Source organism: Pongo abelii, chromosome 7 (assembly GCF_028885655.2).
Source record: "Pongo abelii isolate AG06213 chromosome 7, NHGRI_mPonAbe1-v2.0_pri, whole genome shotgun sequence".
Lineage (NCBI taxonomy): Eukaryota > Metazoa > Chordata > Mammalia > Primates > Hominidae > Pongo > Pongo abelii.
The window spans coordinates 65,036,113-65,061,275 of NC_071992.2; the positions used below are offsets into that span (position 1 = coordinate 65,036,113).

The following is a 25,163-nucleotide window of genomic DNA, read 5'->3' on the forward strand; positions in this document are numbered from 1 at the left end:
TGTTCTGTACCATTGGTCTAAATGTTTTTTCTGTCAAAAATGCCATGTTCTGTTGTGTACTAAAACTTTATAGTAAGTCCTAGGTCAAGCAGCCTGAGTCCTCCAGCTTTATTCTTCTTCAGTATTGCACCAGTTATTATAGGTCTTTTGGCTGTCCATCTACACCTAAAAATTAGTTTGCTATTATCCACAAATACTTGCTGGGATTTTTATTGGAATTGCATAGATTTTAAAAATCAAGTTGGGAAGGAATGACATCTTAAAAATATTGAGTCTTTCAATTCATGAATATGGTTATCTCTTCATATATTTTGAACATATTTGTTTTTTCTCTAGATTTTTTAGTTTCATATACAAATCCTGTTAATATTATGTTAGATTTATATCAAAATATTTTTCTTTTATTTTTATTTACATTTTATTTTTTATTTTATTTATTTATTTATTTTTTTGAGACTCTGTCTCACTCTATTGCCCAGGCTGGAGGGCAGTGGCACAATCTCGGCTACTGCAACCTCTACCTCCCGGGTTCAAGTGATTCTCCTGTCTCAGCTTCCCAAGTAGCTGGGATTACAGCACACATCTCCATGCTCGGCTAATTTTTTGTATTCAATAGAGACGGGATTTCACCATGTCGACCAGGCTGGTCTCGAACTCCTGACCTCAGGTGATCCACCTGCCTCGGCCTCCCAAAGTGCTAGGATTACAGGCATGAGCCACTGCTCCAGGCCACAAAATATTTCCCTTTTAGCATGTATTATTGTAAATGGCATTATACTTTTAATTTTCAATTCCAATTTCTCATTGCTGATATGTAAGAAAGCAATTTAATTTCTATAATAATTCCATATTCTATGAACTTGCTATAATTACTCACCACTTCTAGAAGAATTTTTTTTTCAATTCTTTGGGATTTTATACATTGACGAAAAACAAAGACAGTTCTCTTTCTTTTCGTTCATTTCGTAAGTCTTTATTTCATAGTGTTTCATCATTGCGCTAGCTAGGACATCAAGATGTTGAATGGCAATGGCGAACAGGGACATCCTGGCCTTATTCCCAATCTTGCAGGGAAAATATTACATTTCTCCCCTTTTTTACTACATTGCACCATGAGTTTTCAGTTTTGTTTTTTTTTTTTCATTCTAATTCTTCATTTTATCTCAGGCCTGTTGGGATAGAAAGAACAGCAGAGATCAGAGAAACCTTGGTTTCAATCACAACTTGGATCTTGGTCAAGTTAATTTCACTCTTTTACATTTTGATTTTCTCAGCTGTTAATTAGAAAAACAATTTCCTACACCAGTGGATTGCTGTGATAATTACTTAGAATAATGTTTGAATGAATATTTATTCATTTAACATTTTAATACCTAACTTTGATTCATGACCTGTGCTAAGTGCTTGTGAGATAACTTTGTGTAAGACATAGGTCCAGCTCTCAGAAAACTTGGAGGAAAAAAGTCGAGGGCATAGTTCTCTTCAATAAACAATTGTAAGTGCTATGAGAGCTATAAGTACACATAGTAGATTTTTATTTTTCATTTATTACTATACTTTAAGTTCTAGGGTACATGTGCACAACGTGCAGTTTTGTTACATATGTACGCATGTGCCGTGTTGGTGTGCTGCACCCATTAACTCATCATTTACATTAGGTATATCTCCTAATGCTATCCCTCCCTGCTCCCCCTACCCCATGACAGGCCCCAGTGTGTGATATTCCCCTTCCTGTGTCCAAGTGTTCTCACTGTTCAATTCCCACCTATGAGTGAGAACATGCAGTGTTTGGTTTTCTGTCCTTGCGATAGTTTGCTGAGAATGATGGTTTCCAGCTTCGTCCATGTCCCTACAAAGGACATGAACTCATCCTTTTTTATGGCTGCATAGTATTCCATGGTGTATATGTGCCACATTTTCTTAATCCAGTCTATCAATCATTGATGGACATTTGGGTTGGTTCCAGGTTTTTGCTATCGTGAATAGTGCTGCAATAAACATACGTGTGCATGTGTCTTTACAGCAGCATGATTTATAATCCTTTGGGTAGATAGCCAGTAATGGGATGGCTGGGTCAAATGGTATTTCTAGTTCTAGATCCTTGAGGAATCGCCACACTGTCTTCCACAATGTTTGAACTAGTTTACAGTCCCACCAACAGTGTAAAAGTGTTCCTATTTCTCCACATCCTCTCCAGCACCTGTTGTTTCCTGACTTTTGAATGATCGCCATTCTAACTGGTGTGAGATGGTATCTCATTGTGGTTTTGATTTGCATTTCTCTGATGGCCAGTGATGATGAACATTTTTTCATGTGTCTGTTGGCTGCATAAATGTCTTCTTTTGAGAAATGTCTGTTCATATGTACACATAGTAGATCTTTAATAATTAGAAGCCATCATACTCATTGTTCCTTTTCCAACTTCAGCTACTCTTCCTCAGTTGTCAAAAAGAACTATTAACATACTCTATTTTCTTTCCATTATTGTTCTACAAACAATAATGTATTGGTTTCTGTAACACAAAATTAGTTCAAACAATTTTCCAATGATAATCTCTTTAGTTTCTGCATGGTTTCCACTTCTTCCTAACTTTTGTACATACAAATCTCAAAATTTCAATACCTGAGATATGTGATGCCAACGTTTTTTTGGTGTCATGTATATTTTTCTTCCAATATAGTTCATATAATCTCTCTCTATATGCAACTTATAATATAATATTCCAAAAAGCAGGGGTGCTAGTTATATTTTTCTACAAAGCATACTAAGTATTTAATATAAGGCTTTTTTTGTAACATTGATGCTGATTATTTATGTGTACAGCAAGTCTTTATAAAGTCCGATATTAATCTTGGGCTCAATCCTTTGCATTTTTGTAATGAATAAGAAGATTAAATAAAGGAATTTTATATATATGAGATTGTATAGGAGCATCAGCCTGGATTTTGTGTTTTACAAAATAAAATCACTGACAATACTTCGGTCTCCCAAAGGTTGGTGCTTTGTTACCTGGCAACAGTCTTTACGACATTCATGATGTGTTAACTAAATATATTTTCAGATCAGCTTCCAGGTATTGTCTGATTTATGAGCTGAGTATTTGAAATGGTTCATTTCTTCTTTTTATTGCATCTATTTTGGGAGGAGGAAAGAAGCAGAGGTGTAAGGGGATAAAGTGGCAGAGCTACTGCAAACACAAACAATTGGGAATACATTAGCAGAGGCCACACCAAGAACAGTTATTTCCCCTTTCATGCTTCCTGCTGCCTGCAGTGACCAATGTACAATCTTGGTTTTAAAACACGAAGTAACTTGTTTTGCCTTGTCTCTCCTAACTTTCTTGAAAGTAAGCTAATGAAGAAGCAGCATCTGGAGGCACTGGCTATGGTTTGCATGTGTATGTGCGTGTGCCGAGGTGTTTAATAAAACATTAAGATAAGTGCTCTTTTTGAGATTTTTTTGATGGTTTCTGCTGACTCTTTAGTTCTCTCCAAAATCTTTTCTGCAACAGCAATTTTGTATTTGACTTGGAACATGTTCTAAATATTCTCCACCAGAGATAAGAGGGGGCAGGCTTGTAGAGCATAGTAAAGAAGTTCAAAGAAACGGTTTTTGAAGACCCTGGGATGCTTGTTGTTTCTGTCAAAGGAAAGCAGCATTTCAGTACACATTTAGCTATTGAGCAGCAATTACTGACCAAGTTTTCCTCATGGCCAATTATTGCTATGCAAAACGCTCCACAAAATTTAGGGGATGCCATTTGCTGATTAAAATGCATTTGCTCTGACTGAAATTTGTATTTTAAGACAACTGATATGGGTTGTCCGGATGACTGCAACACTGATTTTGATACTGTTTTAAGGAATCACATATTTACTTTTTACAGAAAAGGAAAAAAGAAATAGTTCCTGTCATCCGAGAATTTTAGTTTAGTTGGGTGGTCAGTTTTATAAAAGCAGTTTACCTATCTATTTTGAAGGAAAAATAGTCACAATCTAATTCACCTATTCCTGAATCTTAGTCTTCCAGTATTTGAGTTATTCTATGACGTAAATATATTAAAATGACTATTATATAAGAATCCCTATATAGAATATCAGATTGTGTGTGTGCGTGTGTGTGTGTGCACGTGTGTGTGTGAATACTAAATTTCTACTCTATGCCAGGGTCTTTTACAAATGTTAATTCTCAAAACAAAGCTTTTAATTGCTATGTATTATTTATAAGCATTTTCCAAATTTGAAAACAGAGGCTCACAGGGCATAAGTAATTTGCTGAACGGATTAAGTTGTATGAAGTTGTGGCTATTAGCATCGTTGGCACATTGTCTAACTTCAATTCCAATATTGTTTGCAATATTCAACTTCTCTTTAATGAACCATTTAATGAGAAATAATAAATGTTAATTAATTATTAGACAGATTGCACTTCTCCTTTTCAATAAAAAGACATTCCTAATACATAGTTTATTTTAAATTATTGATATATTTTCTGTACTTATAATGCACACGTTTAACTTTCCTTTTTGCTTTTGTATATGCAGCCATGTTTATATGTGTAGGTTTTGCGATATAAATTCTAAAATACATCTTCCCATATTTGTGGTTGCATTCCTGGGATAATGCAACAAACAGTATGCTGAAAAATAAAAACAGACTTTGTGGTAGTATTTAATACAAATAGTTTGTCTTATATTTCAAGTTGCTTTGCATAAATTGTTATACACATACAAACTTATTTGTACAACTAGAATTTTAATGTTGGTTTGAAACTATGATTAGATGACAGATTATAAGAGTAACATAAGTATTTTTGAAATAGATGAAATTACTCAGCACATTGTCAAAATAAAGAAAATTTATTTTATCGAATGCTACTCATTTGCATTCAATAGTAATAATAATAATTTCTAAGTAAACGTGCACCATCTTCATCAAAAAGTCTTATTTTCAAAATTCAAAATAAATCAATAATAGTATACCTCAAATTCTGGTATGGCAATCTTGTTCTTTAAGTATTATTTTGTTCTATTTATAGAAACCAAACTTTTGGCTAAGAAAGGAAGTTTTTAACCTTGCCAAAATGGAGAGTCTTATGCTATCTTAAAATATTTAGCAAGAGCCACCAGAAGCACACATTTTTCCAATTTTCACTAGTTCTTTTAAAATGATATTATCTGTTCCACACAGTTTCCGCAGAACAAGAGAATGAGGGAAGCAATTCATCTGTAAGAAAGAGGGCAGTATTTACATTTGGAAATGGATAATGTGGGCAAAAGGTATTTGTAGAGGTATAGGGACCAGATAACAAATATCTACCCCAGATGCAGGGGAAAAGGGTCAGTGTCTCAAATGGTTCTGCATAGGGGAAAGTTCAAGAAGACTGATGTAATGGAGCAAGCTATAAGTTAAAGCGTTCAGCCCTATAGCATGCCTCCGCAGTAAGCACTATGTAAAGACGACTGCCCAAAATCAGAGCAGTATCGATTTTTCAAATTGAAAATTACAGGATTTGTCTAAATGTAGCTCTTTGTTCTCATGCCATCATCTTTGTGATTTTGAAGTTTTATAGGCCAGTGATTGAATTACTTCTATTGTGGAGGGAAAAAGAAACTGATTTTTAAAGTTGATAATTCGATTATCATTACTACTTAGACGTGTAATTTATTCATTTTATGAACAAGCAATTAATTTATTTTGAACTTGGTTTATTCACTTTCAATCTAAAACACACACATGAATCATTTCTGTGCTGGCCACGGCAGCCTCCCAGCTTAGCTCCCAAATTCCAGGCAGTGATGGAGACAGGGACATGGTTTACCAAGATCATACTTACCATTGCCTCTGAGTTACTTTTACATAACCTAAAACTTATCATTTCTTAGAAAACAAGAATACGTAATGTGGAAATAAGAAGAGGTATAAAAGTTAAGATTCCAAAATATGTCCAAAATAATCATTGAGAAGAACTTATTTTTAAGAGTTTAGGAGTTGATAACACTTTAGTCCCTTTTATTTTAACAAGTAGCCCTTTGATTTAAAAGTCAGGGACTATTTATTACAAGATGTGAAGCCTCTATCCCAGCACAAAAGAGTTCTCTTTTTTTTTAAAGAGCAAAAGCAAAACCCAGAAGAAAACCAAAAAAACAACAAAAAATGGTGTGTAAGTATAGTATTAGGAAACACTAACCATTCTTAAAAATCCTGTCTTTCAGGAAAGAACGGTGACCATCAGAAGACAAACAGTAGGAGGATTCGGATTAAGCATAAAGGTAGCCTGCCTTTCTAGTCTATTCTTACAAAGGCCATGCCATAAGAGCTGAACTTTGGTGCATTTCAATGTTTGCTGATTAATAATTAGACAAGAATGGCTATAGCAAACTCCTTAATATTTGGACGGGGATGTAAATTAAGTAGGTTCTCACAGAATTCCTTCAAACTCTTACCATTTAATTTAGAAAGTTTAGAAAGAATATGGGAACTTTACCTTACGATTGAATATAACTCATTAACTTTATCTGGTTTTTCTGAAATGTTAAATATGATGTCGTGTGCATATCTTTCTTTAACCAACTGGAGTAAGAAATGATGATCTGCAGTAAACAGAACAATAACAAGTTTCACACTAATAAAGCCCAATAGTAAGTGAGATATTGTATTCTGTTCATCTTGTTTATTTTTCATTTTAAAAAAAGAAATCAGTAAATTTAATTGTATAGTGCTAATCATATAGGATAGACTTAAATTCTTTGCATAGGCTTTATTTTAAAAGCGAACATATGTGTTCATTTCAATTTATTATCAAATTTTAAAGGCCTTTACTTTGTATATTATTGACTATTGGAGATGTACCATATCTGCAATTTATTATCATTGAAATAAAGGATAAATTTTTAAAGCATAGGAAATTATGTAAATATGGAGGAGTTAATCTCATGACTGCAACGCTTTTATAAAACCTACATCTCTTCATAGATAAATGAAGTTTATAATTCTTGGGTTACTTATTTGACTTATATAGGGTGAAAATAATTTATATATTTCTAGTACACGTTGCTTGAAATTTCAACACAACTCGTGATATATGTATGGAAAGCAGAACTCTAAATTTTGTGAACATCAGCTCTAGTTGACTTTCTGAAAATGACTCAGAGTAGAAATCAGTATGCAATAGTGTTGTATTGTCAGTGATAAGAAAAGAATATTGCTATAAAGAGCACTAGCTTTAAAACATATTTTGTACATTCAGTTTATCAAAGTGAAACTTTATCTTATCACCAACTAAGACCAGCGAGGCATGCAGAACAAATTATAGTATGTGCAATGTATGCCATGAAAATTTCATCACTCAATAAATGAGATTTTTTTTTTGGTTTTTCTTTCTTTTTTTTTTTTTTTTTGGCCAGGCTGTTTATTGAGATTGCTGTAAAGAATGTAAAAGTACCACTAAAGATACTAGAAAATCCATGAATAAAATCCAATAGTGAGAGCTGATTTCATCTGAAATAATCATTTTTACTGAACCAGGCACTAACTCTATTTCTGGTAGTAGAGCTGCCATTAATTTTATGTCACCTAGAAATGTTCTTTTCCTTTGTTTGTTGTTTTTTGTATTTTTAATTTAAACCCAATAATGCAGTGCTATTTATTTTTACTAAAATGCCACATTTTAACCTAGATAGTTTTTAAAGCATCAATAATTTTTCTAAATAAATCTTTTCATTTTAATATTTTCATTATTTCAATCCAAACAAAATATTATATATGTAATAAATAGAATATTTTTTGAATTAAATAAGTATGCATTTTCCATTCAAATATTGACCAAAAAGTGGTATTTGAGCTATGATCAATATCTTATATTAGGGTTAACAAAAAAGAACTTTTTGCAAAATTCTTATGACACACTCTGACAAGAAATACAAACATCAAGACTTTTATTTAGAATATTACTCATTCATCCTAAAGAGATTCCTTTTATGGTTTTTTATTTTTACTTTCTCATACTTACCTCTGAACTTCATTTTTCTATTTTTAAAACTATCTTTTACTGTAATTATTTAGATCAAAATATGATTCTTTCTTTTAACTAGCAATGTTATTACAAAAATCTCTTTCTCTGTCATATATGAATTGAATAAACTACTGCGTTTATTTGTTAGCACTATTTTCCTTAGATCTGATAATTTAAAAACATGTATAAACATTTTTTTGAAATATCATTCTAGGCTAGAAGCAGAATTAGTATTTTAATGTTGAACTATTTATTTATAGTTTTCAGGAGCAATTTGAGTCACTAATAAAAGTATGCATATAAATACATAAACGCATATCTTACCCTTATTTGCTTCAGTTAAGTAATCCTCACCGGCACACACCCAAAAGATTCGTGGTGAGAATTATTAATTAAAACCTTTATGGTCTTGACTTAAGATCACAGAAGGAAGATGGTATGTCAGACAACTGAAAAGCCATTTACCAATGTAGTTAAGACTCCTACAGGTGCTTGTGAATTCCCCTGGACTCAGAACTCATGGTATTTTAGTTTTATGTTAAAAAAACACTCTTTAAAAAAAAAAAACTTGGTTAAAGGGTAACGAATGTCATTTTTAGACAGAATTCAGTCAAATGCTCTAACATGTGCTGCTAGAAGTCAAAGCCAGCTGGCCATGCCCTACACTCTTGACAGATCTTGGCTTGGGGACTTACCTGTCACAGTCACCACTGTGCACCATGGTAATTCCTCATATCTCCCCACAAAGTGGACAAGGACAGTGTGGTGGGGCTTCTTATGTAGGTTTGAGTCCATTGTTTTGTTGGTTAATATGTCTCAATGGCTGTGGGCTGTGGGCAACATGATGTCTCTGTAGCTACCAGTGTCCACAAATCCTTGATGTCTGCTGCTCATGTGCAATATTGCTGTCTCTCTCAAGCCCTGTCTCCAGCCAGAGTACCTTGTAGGGTACAAGTTGGTGGGAAAATAAAAGTTAGCCTTTACCTTCATTTTTCTTCTTTACCTTATATAAGACATTGTACAAACTTCTGGGACAAAACATGTGCAGGTGGCTTGGAGGTTGAGGCAGTTCTGTGTCCCTACGGCTTAATTCTAGGACTTTAACTCTTCCTTTGAAGTACTAATGCTAGATACGATGCAGACCACATTGAGGAGGGTTCCTATGTCAAGAATTCCTGAAATCCCAAAGAATAAGAGAAAAATATATATTTAGTAGAAATGAAAGGAATATTGAAAAAGCTTTACATTTTAAAAATATGACTTAAGTAAGTTCGAATCCTTTTTATTTTCAAATTTTGTCTAGTTTTCTTTCCATTATTCCTTAATTTTTCTCTTTAAATTTTTTGAAGCATATTCTTTGGAGTTTCTTACCAAATCTGAGCCTGTCCTTTGAAAGTCATACTTATCATTTCTTCAAATCATCTCCAAAAATGCTAGACACTCAATTTGAAACACAGCCACCCAAAAAGAGTTCTGACATCAATTACATTGAGATTGAGGGTAGGAATTACTGATTTATCTTCACGGACTTATTTGTCCTTTAGATTCCTAAACTCCTATTGTTTTATAACAAGAATGTTTTACCATTAATAGGTAAAGACCAAAATTGCCTGTTTCTCCTTGTTAATTCTAAATAATAAGAAAAGAAAAAAGCAAAAGTAAAGCCAGAAATGACATATGAGCACAATGTCCAGCTTTAGCTCATGCTGCACATGGAAAAGCAGATGCCTTGACCAGGGAGGTGCCACACACAGGCTGACACTCTCACATCCGCATCTCCCAGTTTTGATGAACTATTTGCCCTCAGCTCCTAAAGTGAAAAGAAATCCTTTTTAACCTCTGGGGAGAATGTCCCTTCCTGGTTGTGCTACTTTCTCTGCTTTTCTGTCTCATTCTAGTTATTCTTTCATTGCTGTTTAGCCACTATAGAAGGATCAAATGAGTAACTGAGCCATAATATAATGAGATGAAATTTGGAGGCATGACACACACATTTACACCGGTCCCTCCACTGTCTTTAAGTGAAGCAAAGTGAAGCAAATCCCTACTTTAGAGCCTGGAAGGAGAGAGCCATGCCTCCTTCCTCTCTTATTAGAACCCTTCTAGGGCTTTATGCACCTCGCTCACTCCTGCTCCCAGCCCTCCGGACATCCTTGCTTATCCAAGATGTTCTTTCTCTCAGGTTGCCTTTCAGAGGCATCCTCACTCCTGCTGTAACTTCTGGGATTTTTTGACAGTGATTTAGATTTCTTCCTGCCTGTTATTATTTAATTTTCCTTTGTTAAAACATCTCTCAGAAATCACACACTTGTGTGCCTTTTTTTCTTTGTATTAATTTGTCCATCAATAAAAAAAAAAAAAAGCTCTTCAGTTTACTTTTTACAAAAATTTCCACAAAAAGCCCTATCTGGGCTTCCCCCAAAGCTGGACAAAAGAACCACTAAACTTTCAACTCATAATCACATAGTCTGCTGCCTGTTCTCAGGCAGAAACTGCTCCTTTGAAGCAGGCAGATTCAGCAGGCTAGTGGCATCCTGCACATGGCCTTGGGCCTGGCTGCTTTTCCCTGCTTGCAGCACCATTTCTACTGGCATTTCCTGGTTCTTCTCCCAGCCCCACCAACTCTTGTCTCCTTCCCCTCTCAAGTGCCCATCCTCTGGGCTGGACCATCCAGAGACTTGGCATTTATATAAATAACTTTAATAGTTTCCTCAACTACATCTGCAGAAATCACCAAATTTCTGCATCGTAGGATCCAATATTATTGTATTTTGCCTTATTCTTCCTATTGGAATCACCATAGGGATAGTCATGTTAAAGCAAGCCATCGTCTTGCCCTTGTGAGGCTTTATTTATCTCTCATATCTGTTAAAATTCAATATTATCTAGCTGCACATTATTAAATTGTACTTCTGTTCATTGTCATTTAAAAAATTACCTTTGAGGGAAAGGATGTTTTAAATGTTATTACTATAAATATATTTTATGCAGTATTTTCCAACAGACACAACTTTCTTATGCAAATAATAATCTATGTCCATTAAATAAATGTATGCAATCAAAGGTGATTTCTATTTGGAAGATTTAACACTACAGCAATAAAAAATATAATTATAATAATTATTACTCTTAATCATCTTCTCATTTATAAATAATTGCTAATATTTATGCCCCACTTATTAAGTGCCAGATTCTGAGCTAAATACTTTATATTTAGTTTAATTTGCTTTTATTATCCAGTGGAGTAGATAACTATTGTTATACCTTCCACAGACAATGAGATTAAGTGTCAAGAGGTTAAGTAATTCATCTATTGTTAAAAGCAGTAGAGTTGGACCTCAGTCCCCCCAGAAGCTGATGACAAAGTCCTTACTCTTAATAACTATGCTTAGAACTATAAAACCTGAAATAAATTACCTCAAAACTCTCTACTCAGGGACACAGATCATGTTTCCTCTCTATGCTGTTTACTTTCTGGTTTATTTAAAACTGAAATAAGGCCAGGCACAGTGGCTCATGCCTGTAATCCCAGGACTTTAGGAGGCCGAGGCGGGCAGATCATTTGAGGTCAGGAGCTTGAGACCAGCTTGACCAACATGGTGAAACTCTGTCTCTACTAAAAATAAAAAAAAGTTAGCCAGGCATGGTGGCACATGCCTGTAGTCCCAGATACTTGGGAGGCTGAGACAGGAGAATCACTTGAACTGGGGAGGCAGAGGTTGCAGTGAGCTGAGATCACACCACTGCATTCCAGCCTGGGTGACATAGTGAGTCTCTGTTTCAAAAAAAATTACAATAAAATAAAATAAAATAAAACTGAAATAAATGTGTAGATCAAGTAAGCAATTTTGTAAGATAAAGGGTTGAGTACTAATTGTTTCAAATTTTCCAAATAAAATATATATATATTAGTTGTAATAAATGTATGCCTTTTAACTTAGTGGTATCTGGGGAAAAATATTTAAATAACAACTGTTGCTATAAGTGCATGGACATGCTTGCATACATTTTTCTGCATTCTGCTTCCCCTGTCATTTTTACTCAAGTCTGATTCACTTGTTTTCACTCTAGGCAAAATGAATATGTCCATTTCCATCATAAAAGTAGATAACAGGGACGGGTGCAGGGCTCACGCCTGTAATCCCAACATTTTGGGAAGCCGAGGCGGGTGGATCACAAGGTCAAGAGATTAAGACCATCCTGGCCAACATGGTGAAACTCCAGCTCTACCAAAAATACAAAAATTATCCAGGCGTGGTGGCACACACCTGTAGTCCCAGCTATTCTGGAGGCTGAGGCAGGAGAATTGCTTGAACCTGGGAGGCAGAGGCTGCAGTGAGCCGAGATTGCACCACTGCACTCCAGCCTGGGCAACACAGCAAGACTCCATCTCAAAAAAAAAAGAAAGAGATAACAGGCAGACAGTAAAGCTTAAATTGAGGATTATGGATTAGTCCCAAAAATGAGTTGAAACCACTGGTCAATTATCATTTCAAAGACCATTACTTTTTTTTTTCATTAAATAGCTTTATTGAGGTATAATTCCAATACCACACAATTTATCCATTTAAAGTGTACAATTAAATTGTTTTTAGTATATCTGCAGATCTTTGCAATTATCACGACAGTCAATTTTAGAACATTCTATCACTTCCAGAAGAAATCCCATATTTATTCATCACCCTTTTATCCCCTATCTCCCCTCTTTCAACCCTGAGCAATGACCATTTCCCTATTTTAGACTTTCATATGAAGGTCATCATATAGCATGTGAGAAAGACAATTATTTTTTGCCAAAATCAAACGAAGTATGTTGGCAGGTAAAGATAGCATCCAGAAGGATGATGGCACTTGCCCGTATTCCTCCAGGTGATATACCTTTACTTGCCTCTTCTATAGTTGTCCATTGCAGCTCTTAACTCTAATTACTGTTATTCTCTGTTTACAAGTAGTTTCCTTTCTCTAAAAGGAAAAATAGTGGTTAGCTCTATGCATCTTCCCCGCACCCCCATGCCTATAACATGATTGATTGATTAATTGATTGATTGGAGTAATAATAGTATTGAACTGAAAAGATTACTTGGCAAGACTCCTGATGCTCTAAAAGCATTCCAGGTTTTATTTGGTGGTATTTCACAGTAATGCTGGTAAAATCATTGTGTAGAGTCATTCTCGAAATGCTTTAGATGGGATTATACATCCTTCTTCCTACAGAGCTAGCTATAAAATCCACTATGCTTTGTAAAAAGAATATTACAAAGCTGAACGATGTATGTGCGAACATTACCTGGGCTGTGCTTTAGAACACTGCCTCCCTTTTCCTAATCTTGTATTTCTCCATAAACTACAATAACAATGCTCAGTTAATTCAAGCATTCTCTAAACCACAGTCATGAGCCACAGTCCTGCCCAGGAGTGCCTTGGGGAGAAGATGGTGATGAAAGCCTTGCCTGGACCTCAGGCCATTTACACTTCAGTAGGAAAGTAGACTTTGATCAAATTGTTACCAGAATAAATGTAAATCACAGGCATGATCCAGTGCTACATAAGTGTATTATTTCAAGTAAGGAGACACTAAAGGAGGGGGCTTTAAACCAAAATTTCAAAAATGAACAGTTTCCAGTTAGGAGGGAAGGAGGAGCATACCTGGCCAGACAACAGTGCATGCTAGCGTCCTTCAGGTTCAGGGCGATGGAGGTCCAGGAGCTGCACTGGAAGACGGGCAGTTTAAAGATTCTTATTATTATTCAACTGTCATGGAAGCCTATCACCTGTTTTAAGCAAGCCACATGATTTGATTATTGACTGGAAAACCTTACATTTCCCCATTTAGGCCCTGCACTAAATCTAATTAACTGTAGCAGCTGAGCTGCTCACATTTTCTCCAGTAATGAAGGCAGTATGATTTTGAGTTCCAATTTTATCTTCTGAGTTTTGTCCTAAAATTCAGTCATTACTGAAGTCATTTTCAGAAATTAGTATAAAAAGTACATCAGAGCTCCAAATGTCTAATTTAAAAGCAAAAAAAAAACAGGCCAGGTGCAGTGGCTCATGCCTATAAGCCCAGCATTTTGGGAGGTCGAGGTGGGCGGATCACCTGAGGTCAGGGAGGGGTTCAAGACCAGCTTGGCCAACGTGTTGAAATCCCATCTCTACAAAAATACCAAAATTAGCTGGGCATGATGGTGAGTGGCTGTAATCCCAGCTACTCAGGAGGCTGAGACAGGAGATTCACCTGAACTGGGAAGTGGAGGTTGCAATGAGTCAAGATCATGCCATTGCACTCCAGCCTGTGAACAGAGTGAGACTCCCTCTCAAAAAAATAAAATAAAATAAAAACAGAAAACCAAAAACCATGTTTGGATTCAAACCATTCAAATTTCAGGATAAATTTTACATGTAAGAGGAAAACTGTGGTAAAGTAAATGTTAGTTACATTTTGCATTTCAAAGATTGTTACAATAGTTTCCCCTTAACCTTGGGAGATGCATTCCAAGACTCCAGTAGTTGCCCAAAACTGCAGAGAGTATTGAATCTTACACTGCATATAACATATTTGCTTACATACGCATATTCATGATAAAGTTTAATTTATAAATTAGCATAGTAAAATATTAACAATAACTAATAATAAAATGGAACAATTATAATAATACACTGTAATAAAAGTTATGTGAATGCGCTTCCTTTCTCTCACAAAATGTTGTATTGTACTGTACCCTAGATAACTGAAACCACAGAAAGCGAAACACAAATAAGCAAAGGATTGCTGTACAAGTCTGGGTGTTGAGGAAAGAATGGGATTATTGAGTCAACCCTCAGAAAAACTCTATCTCAAAAGCCTTCTCTCTGGACACCAAGAATAGGTTTCCCAATGTCCTGCCATGGTAATTTGCATTAATAGTCTATGCATTAAAAAAAAAATTGGGTTCAGTAGCAGAATAAGAGAAAAGGGTGAAATGCAAAAACAGCTGAAGGAAAATACTATGATAACAGCCTCACTGAGGAGACCAGCAAAATCATTGTTGTTCCCTGTCCCAAAATATCTGAATCACAATATCTGGGTGATTGTTTCACCATTTAATTCTACCTAAAAGTTCATCAGTTAATGATTCATTTGAGTTAACCAGCTTTTTCCTTATAAGAAACATAGATGCATCCTTAACATCCTTTCTAATTTCCAAGTATCTCTAGAGGCTATCAGTGACCTTATGCTAGGCCTGGAAAAGCCTTAGACTTCATTCATTCATTCATTCATTCATTCAACTCAACAAACATTTCAAAGATAGACCAGACATTATTCCAGGCACTGGGTTTACATCAATGCACAAAACAAACTACGAAAAACATCTGCACCCTGAAGAAACGTGCATTTTAGTTAGGAATGGGTAGGAGAAAGAGAACAATAAGTGTGAGAAATGAAAAAATAGCATGTTAGACACTGATTACTGTAATGGGACAAAATAGAACGGATAATAGGGGATTGGGAATTTGGAGTCCTAACTCATAAATATTAAGGGTCTTAGAAGGGATTAATCCTAATCTTATTTACCACTTTAATGCTATGTGAGTTTCCTCATAAATCTTAATAGATGGGCTGTGTTAGCATAATAGCCCTCCTTTATTCAGTGTTTACTGTGTGCTAAATAAGCACTTAATTTCCACCACACTATCAGCCACAAATCACTATCTCTGCTCAGATCAGAGGCAGGGTCATCTTAGACACTGTCTGTGTTTGTTAGGGACACACAGACCAAAAAGCAGAACAAGTGGGAGCCATTGTAACCTACGCCAGTAACTTCCCCCACAGAGCTGAGGGGTGCGGTGCATGAATATTAGGTTGCTGTGAAATAGTGAGGAAAAGGGAATTGAGCAGTGGGTTTGAAATTCAGTGTGAGTAGGACAGTTTTCATTATCTTAATTATCATATTACTTTTTAATATTCTGGAAGTAGAAAGGACTCTATTTGCCAAGAAAAAAAATTCAATATTCCTGCTTTTCTAAAAAACTATTGACTGTTTTATATTTAAGTATACTGGCAACTCAGTGTTAAAAATGGCCGTGCAAGGGAAAAAAGAATATCTCTTCCAAAATAATTTTTTGTACTTGAAACGAAAGCTTAGGTGGTTTACATATTCTGAAGATAGAACAACCTCAATGGAATTCAGACTGTCTTTTCAACTAGGCTGTGTTACATGTTCTATGCTTCTTTTTATATATGACATTTTATTCTTTTATGTACTGATTGCATTTTTCTACTACTGCTTTTAACCTTCTCAACTCTGTAATACAGAAATGGGATTTTTGTTCAGTTTTTAAGGATTCATTTTATTTTCTTTCACATAAGTTTAGCTTACTTGTCTTTCTTTTTCGTATCTCATTTGGTCAAATAAAAAATAGTACTACTGCAGGCCGGGCGGGGTGACTCACCCCTGTAATCCCAGCACTTTGGGATGCCGAGGCGTATGGATCACTAGGTCAGGAGATCGAAACTATCCTGGCTAACATGGTGAAACCCCGTCTCTACTAAAAATACAAAAATTAGCTGGGCGTGGCACACCTGTAGTCCCAGCTACTCCGGAGGCTGAGGCAGGAGGATGGCGTGAACCCGGGAGGCAGAGATTGCAGTGAGCCAAGATCACGCCGTGGCACCCCAGCCTGGGCGACAGAGCAAGTCTCCATCTCAAAAAATAAAATAAATAAATACATAAACAAATAAATAATAAAAATAGTACTACTTCAATATTCTTGGCAGTATGTTTTACTCTGTAAATTGTTTAGTATGTGCTTTCACACAAAGAGGAATTCAATACTAAGGAAGGAAATGCAGATAAACCCCTCCTTTTTCATGCATATGTGCATTCTGATTTTGCTTATCCATTTGTTCTGGTAAAGGTGTCTCTGCTTCCTTGGTATCCCAACGGGTCACTGCACCACCAAAAGCCCTTAGCTGCCAGCACAGAATAACTTAGCAGGATAACAGTAATATAAAATTATCTGGTGTTTGGAATCCTAAATAAGAATTTCTATTGGACAGCATTGCTACACATTGAAGAGAGTGCCTATCGAAGTACATAATCAATATTTGTTGATAAATGAAAACTTTCAAAGCCAATTGTTATTATTGGATGTCTCAGCAAAATTCTAAACAGGTAGATAATTTTCATGGGAGCACTATCTACTTAGAGGAGAAATTCCACAAGTTTATTTAAATTCTGCCTGGTATCCACTTAACATTCTCTTCAGAGCCTGTATGGTTTCTTAGCTAAAAGCAGCATTTTTTTAGATTAAAAAGTACAATACGTGATTTTATCTTTTCAGGGAGGAGCAGAACATAACATTCCAGTTGTCGTTTCAAAAATCTCCAAGGAACAAAGAGGTAATATGTTTAGATAATTGTGTACCAGCCATTTCTTTAAGGCATTGTTTTTGAAGTGTGAGATGATATTCAAGAATCATAAATTACAATGTGATTGACTGGCTCCAGCTTCCCCACCTTCAGGCATTAGTGGCTGAGTCTGCTTCCTGCGTCCTTGCCCTTTATCCTCCTATAGGGGAGGACTTCTCTCACAGAAGGGTAACAAGGGTGAAAGACAGGAACCCTTAAAAGCAGGTATGAGTTAGGGACTACACAGGTTTTCAGTTTTTTCAGTAAACCAACAAAGATACAAAACTAATGATAACAAGTCCCATCGAGTACAGACAATTTCAAGTATCTGTTTTTCAGTTCTCATTTGCAATTTTACTCAGCTAACCATTCATAAGAAACTGTAGGAAAAATAATGGAGATATAAAGCAGATGTCGCAAGAACTGAAATTAGTAAAACAATGTAATGTTTAAAAATGAACTTGGAGCCAATTCCATAGCTGACGGATTGAATGTCTATGTCTTAAACTTTTTCACAGAGACCTAATAATCTTAAGTGCATGAGAAAATGTGGTCTTCTACCGTTAGAAGAGTGGCTCATTTTTAGCAACTGTTAGGTCTGCAATAGTAAAAGTAAATGGAAATATGTCTGCATGTGCTTCAGTAATTAGACTGAATCATATTGTTTCGAATTTCCATTTTTTGTGGATCTTTTAAGATGATAACCATATAAAACACTTAATTTTTATATTTGTACATTTTATTTTTATTTAATTAAAAGTCCGTTCATCTGCATAACAAAAATAGTCAATGCATTATCAATTGTGCTTTTTTATTCACAGCGGAACTTTCAGGACTACTCTTTATTGGAGATGCAATTCTACAGGTATACATTTTATCACTATATGTGTGGTCAAAACATTAACTCAACTTACAATATGACATGGGAAACTATGCTTTTCTTTTCATTGCAGATAAATGGCATTAATGTGAGAAAATGTAGACATGAAGAAGTGGTGAGTTTACTTTTTCCTAATGTCATAATTTTCCCCATGTGCAAATAAGAATTTAGTGCATTGCTAAAGACTGTCATTTCATTCATTAGGCAGATACGACATTTATCCAGTTTGATATCAAATTTTCAAATGTTCTCTTAATTACTTTTTAAATTACATTATGAGTCCTATCAAGGATGAAATGTGTTTTGAAGAATTCTTACTTAAAGATGGTCATTTTCTATGTTTTTCCAGTTTTTCTATCTACCCCTACCAGTCAATGTCCACTAAATACACCACTAGGCAAAATACATCTTTAAATCTCTGTAAATGTTTAAAAGCTTATAAACAATACATTTATGCCTGTAGAATCTCACACAGTACAGTCATCCCTCCCTATTCATGGGATTTCACATCGGTGGATTCAACCAACCATCTGTAGAAAATATTTGGGGAAGAACAATAAGAAATAACAATCAATAATAAAAATAATACAAAAAATAACAACTATTACATAGTATTTGCATTATATTAGATATTGCAAGTATCTAAAGATTATTTTAAGCATACAGGAGGATGTGCATAGTTTATATGCAAATACTACAACTTGTTATATAAGGGACTTGAGCATCCACGGGTGTTGGTATCCTCTGGGGTCCTTCCTGGAACCAATCCCCCACAGACAGATTACCTAGGAACAAATGGAAGGACATATAAAGATTGCGTGTGTGTGTAGTCTGTGTGTGTGAGTTTGTACGTTTGGGTGGGGGGGAGAGAGAGAGAGAGAGAGAACCTTAACCTCAAGGCAGACAGGTTTAGCAATAGACAGAGTAGTCATCCAGTTTTATGGCAGTATTTTCTTAGATTTGTGAATGTGCAGATTCCCAAGCCCTGGAATTAGATACTCTAATTCAGCCAGTTTGGGAGGGCCCAGGGATGTGGATTTCAGCAACTGGCCTAAGTGTTTCCATTATAGGTGGCCTCTAAATTAAACTTTTAGAGAAGCTGAAAGGTTAAGGAACTTCTGTTGGGGGTGGTGAAATTACATTAAAAAAATACAGAAAGGAACAGGACTGTGGTAGGCATTCTGGGACATGTCTGTCGTGGTTGATTAAATATCATTCAAAAACCTCACTGATTTCTGTATCAGCTCCTATGGGAAAGAGTAGAGGAGAAATTGTGTTTAAAAGTTTATACTCAAAGGTCAAAGAAAATAAGAAATACTGTAGGCCTTTTGCTTGTCACAGCTCTAGTTTATTTGGTTTTTGAATAGATTGCTCCTCTGTTAAAAGCTATTTAGGGAAAACTATGTTGATACATTTCAGATTTAAGAGAGGCAACCTCAAGTGTCTGTGAAAAGCCACAGCTGCACAAGAACTGATACGAAGGAGGGTTTTTAATTAGGAACACTTGGCATAACTAATGAAGGATTTTTAGTATTTGTCACTTGTCTTTGTCTTCTTAAAATCTTATTGGAGCCATGCTCTTGCCACTCTGTGCTCAACTTCATGTAAAATATACATATCTCAATTCCCAAGTTTCCTACAAATATGTGCGAAGAAAACTAATATTTTAGAACAAATTTGTAAACAAGTGAGAAACCAGCACAGCACAGAGCCTTCTATTTTGCAGATTCCTATGTAAATTTTAAATATAGTCACATAAGCAAAGCTGCTTGTAACTTGACTCTTTTTTCAAAAGTACAAAGTGATTTTAAACTCATTACACAGGGAGTAAAGACAAGTGCATTCTCTTTTAAAACCACATGCTGTTAGATGGAATGCAATTTGCCCTTCAGAGGCAGGCAGCATGCTTAGACAAACTGAGATGGAGCTTTGATTAAACAGATTAGTGCGGCATGAAAGATTAGAACGTGCCAATAATTCCACTTCTGAATGGTGCTCATTCTGTGATAAAGGAAAGAAATTTGGGATTGTATTGCAAATTATATGTGGTCCTTCACAATAAACTTTTATTTTTTTCTGAGAAGCTGAACTCTACCAGCTTTGAAATATGAGTACTAATATTTTTATTTATTTCTAATATTTGACTTTCCAACAGCTATTAGATGCTTTGCCCTCACTGCTTATTAGCTAAGCCAGTAGACTTACACTTCGGTAGAACAGAGATATTAATTAAATGTTTAATAATAAACCTACAAGGGCAGAAAAAGGTACAACAAGCTGAGAGAATGTAGGTGGTTTTGAGCTAGCATGCTGATGCACCACATTTCTTATTCCAAATAGCATGCTGATATGCCACATTCCTTGTAAAACACCAAATTCAGAAACAAATTGGGCAGGTATGGAAGCATGTTGTTTGTGCATGTAACTTTTATTTTATATACCTACTCTATTCCTTGATGTTAGAAATTCTGCATTCAGCCTATGATCAGCTTTACTGTCAAACAGGCTTCAAAAGTGTAAATGTTACTTTTGTGTTGGAGTTATCAAGTTTGATTTACATAGAAGGGGGATTTTACATTGTCCAGGTAGTGGACAGTACCTGGTGCTGTGAGCAGTGGGTGCTCAGTAGATTTGTGGATGGGATTCTGTAACCAAATGCCTAGAATTAGATCATGGAATCATTTACATCTACTGTATATATTTCTCATGGGACCAGTACGGGAGTATAATAAGTGAATTCTTGGCTTCACCACGTCACCCACTGCATTCTTGCTGGAAGATTGTTAAGGAAGAGAAGCTCACAGTTTCCTCATGAAAGGAAACTAGAACCAGTGCCCAGCACGGCTTGGCATGCAGCATGGTGCACACATAGGGCTTCAGTGCTCAGAAACAACTCTGCAAATTGCAGCTCAGTCACTTACAAACATTGTAATTTAAGGTGAATGGAATGAACTAACCTTTTTTAGCCCTCTATTATGTATTCATAAAAATGAACCATTAATAAATGTTATGGGAATGAATGAGAGTACCATATATGAAACTATAAGCATATACCTGGCAATTAATTGGTAATACATTATTTTGATGCCACCAAATGCTGCTGCTCACATGCTGCTGCTCTTCTCCCTATTCCCCCTTCGTGGGCACTGCTGTGTCAAGGTGGGACAGGGTCTGCTTAGGAGCCATGATGGGCCCTAGGGGGTCACACACAGGCAGAGCCAATGCTGCTGCTCAGCATCCCATGCTTCCTCCAGCAATTCCAGTGAGGAGTTGACATGGTCAAGAGTGGCACAGCAAGAGTGGCAAGACCGTGTGAAAAATGGGGATTCCTTGTTCATTCTAGCAGCGTGTGTTTTTATTTTCCATGTGAACATGTTTTGGAGCTTATGAGTTGTGCCTCCGAGACACCAAAGCCCACTAAGGAAAACGATCTATTGCCACTGCTGATGTTAACATTGATGCTATTCTCCTTACCACTGAACCCTAGACACATTAAGCTGATGGCCATCTCTATATCTTGTCATCTGTATTTTTCTTTTGCTTAACAAGTAAACTGATCACATATCAAGAATTATCTGGGCCAGATTTGGTGGCTCATGCCTGTAATCCCAGCACTTTGGGAGGCCGAGGTGGGCAGATCATGAGGTCAGGAGTTCAAGACCAGCCTGAACAACATGGTGAAATCCCATCTCTACTAAAAATACAAAAACATTAGCTGGGTGTGGTGGCATGCGTCTGTAACCCCAGCTAATTAGGAGGCTGAGGCAGGAGAATTGCTTGAACCCGGGAGGCGGAGATTGCAGTGAGCTGAGATCACACCACTGCACTCCAGCCTGGGTGACAGAGCAAGACTCCATCAGAAAATAAACAAACAAACAAAACAAAACAAAACAACAACAAAAAAAGAATTGTCTGAGTGACTGGGTGGCCGGGCAGGGTGGGTCACACCTGTAATCCCAGCACTTTGGGAGGCCCAGGAGGGAAGATCACTTGAGGCCAAGGGTTCCAGACCAGCCTGGCCAACATGGTGAAACCCTATCTCTACTAAAAATACAAAAAAATTAGTCAGGCGTGGTGGCACGCGCCTGTAATCCCAACTACTGGGGAGGTTGACACAGCAGAATTGCTTGAACCCAGGAGGCAGAGGTTGCAGTAAACTGAGAACTGAGATCGTGCCACTGCACTCCAGCCTGTCAGACAAAGCTAAAAAAAAAAAAAAAAAAAAAAAGAATTATCTGAGTGCCATCTATGTGAAAAGCACTGAGACTGAGTACTTTCTGAGGCTGAGTACTTTGTGTGATAAGAAAGAATATATAAATAACTCTATATCGCTGTAACCTTATTGGTATGTAGACATCATTTGTTTAGATTTTAATAATTGAGTATACAAAAAATTTAAGACAACTATTAGAAAGGGGCAATATGAAAACAATGTTTATTTACAATGGTTTTTAACATATAACAATGATGGTCTTCCTCTCTTCACTAGAAATAATAGGAAATAAGATTTAACTATAGCAGAAAAGTATTTGTTGAGTAAAAAGCATCCTGGTTCTAACAGGGTAATCTATTCGTATAACTGAAATTTCCATCTAATGAGACTTTTGAAAGAGATCATCATTAGGCAAAGCAAGATGGATGCATAGCTGATTCCAGAGGTTTCCTTTTAAAGTAGGATTTCTGCTTTCAGACTTGAGATTTATGGGTTTCAAAAAAAAATATGTTCATCTGCTTTTTGTTTCTATGATTCTCATGAATAGAATTTATTAGGTAATTTGAATTGCAAAAATTAACACCTAATTCTGAAGTTATGATTTTGAACTAAACTCTAAAAAAATTCATAATTCTACATAATTCTAAAAGAACAGACTGAGTAACTAAAAGTATGTAATTTAAAATGACACCTTCATACAACGAAAACAAATGCTGATAAAACCTAATGCAAAGATCCTGGTTAATAGCATTTTGCTTGTTATGATATATGCCTAAGTTAATTTAAAATTTCCATTGGAGTAAGAACATATTCTTTTTTACTTTAGATTAATCAGACAAAAACAATACAAGAGTTATAACAAATTATCTGGAAAAAGGCATAAATTTATATATTGGAACAGTCTAGGAGGTTTTATGTGTCACCAAGGAACATATTTAGCATGTGAGTTGAGCACAAAGATCATTTTAGATTAAAATATCATGAGGCACAAATCATGTTTTACCTAACTGCTAACGATTACATTGTTTACAATCTGGAAATAGGTTTTGAGCTCTAAGTGATTAATACTTCCTTAAGAATTCTTACCATACTGAATAGTTTTTCTTTGAATTAACTTCCACCAAGGAAAGCCATATACAATGTAATTTAACTTTGAATATTTCTCAGTGCTCTGGGAACTGTTTAGTGCAAAGATAAAAGGCCAGAAATACTGTCTACACTATGTCTGCTTTTGAAAAGAAATAAAATATCCTTGCCTTATTTTCATACTTAGCTTTGCATTAATACTTTTAGGGATGCCTTTTTTGCTAGACCCACATGTCTGTCCCCTGTATGTTATGCATCCAGACAGCACAGGTGACATTTTAATGACATGCATGGTTGTACTCCTGACTGCTGATTCTTATCAAATCTTTATTTGTCCTCTTATTTTTTGAGTGAAGTTGAACAACTTAGAGAACCGAAAGACCCAATTTTGCAAAGCTCCATCTAGTCCATCCCTTCAGCTGTAACAAAATACTTGCAACTGGGTACCTTATAACTAATGGAGGCTTTTTTTTTTTTTTCCTCACAGTCATGGAGACTGGGAAGTCCAAGATTAAGGCATCAACAGGCTTGGAGTCCACTGAGGGCTGCTCTCTGCTTTAAAGATAGTGTCTTTTTGCAGCCTCCTCTGGAAGGGATGAAAGCTGGGTGGGTGCGCACATAGCAGAAAAAATTTGAAGGGCCAAGCAGCTCTCTGAAGATCTTTTATGAGAGCATTAATTCTGTTCATGAGAGTGAAACACTCCTGATTTAATAACTTCCCAAAAGACTCCACCACTTGCTACCACCACAATGGGGGTCAAGTTTCAATATAAAATTTAGAGGGACACAAACTTTCAAACCTTAGCACCTTCTAATAATGAGACAAAACCAGGCCTGAAAAGCCAATTACTTAGTAGGGCCCCAGACAATTTCCTTGGAGAGGAGTCTAAAAACAGGATACATCCCAGCAGGCACACCTAAACCAGGTCAAACTGGGAGGAGAAAGCTGGCAGGGCAGGCATGGGTGAGCCTGCAATCCCTTCACACATTCCGCAAGGATCTTCTCAGACACTCTCCTGTCTGGGCGGTTGGAATGAGGAATGTGTGTTATACAAATTCCATAATTTTCACATAGCTGACATTTTATTTTCAAAATAATCAGCTGATCAAACTGAAAGCCAAGAAGAAATCGTATGACAATGGAGGTTTTAACGCAAGGTAAAAGTTTTGTCACACTTTCCACTGCTTGATGTTGATAAAGGGCCTCATTCTGTCTCGCTCTCGTTTTTCTCATCTGAAGGATTAAGAGTTCGAAGTAGATTATTGCTTAGGTCTTTTTCAGGTAAAATGTTCAATTCTTTCATTGTCAAAGAACACAAACATTGTTAAAGCCCACAGAGCTGCAGCACACAAAGAGGAACCTCTAATGGGGCTAACTATGGGCCTTGGTGGATGACAAAGCATCCACACTGGCTCAGCAATGGTCACAAATGCACCATGCTGATGCAAGATCTTAATAAGAGAGGAACTCTTTGTATTCCTGACTCTTTCCAAATTCTCTATCAAAAGACAATTTTAAGGGCTTCCCAAGGAGCAAATGTACAATTTTAAGCAAATGAATACAGAGATGTGAGAGTAGGCA

General features: G+C 36.1%; 1 protein-coding gene across 1 annotated transcript in view; it reads left to right on the forward strand.

Moving 5' to 3' along the window:
• The window catches only part of SNTG1 (syntrophin gamma 1), an 875,063-nt gene that overhangs the window by 519,216 nt on the left and 330,684 nt on the right, over positions 1-25,163 (forward strand). The window contains exons 5-8 of the mRNA XM_063726650.1: positions 6,216-6,272; positions 17,336-17,393; positions 18,224-18,267; positions 18,356-18,397. Of these exons, the coding sequence (XP_063582720.1) occupies positions 6,216-6,272; positions 17,336-17,393; positions 18,224-18,267; positions 18,356-18,397 (201 nt within the window). The remainder of the gene's footprint in view (positions 1-6,215; positions 6,273-17,335; positions 17,394-18,223; positions 18,268-18,355; positions 18,398-25,163) is intronic.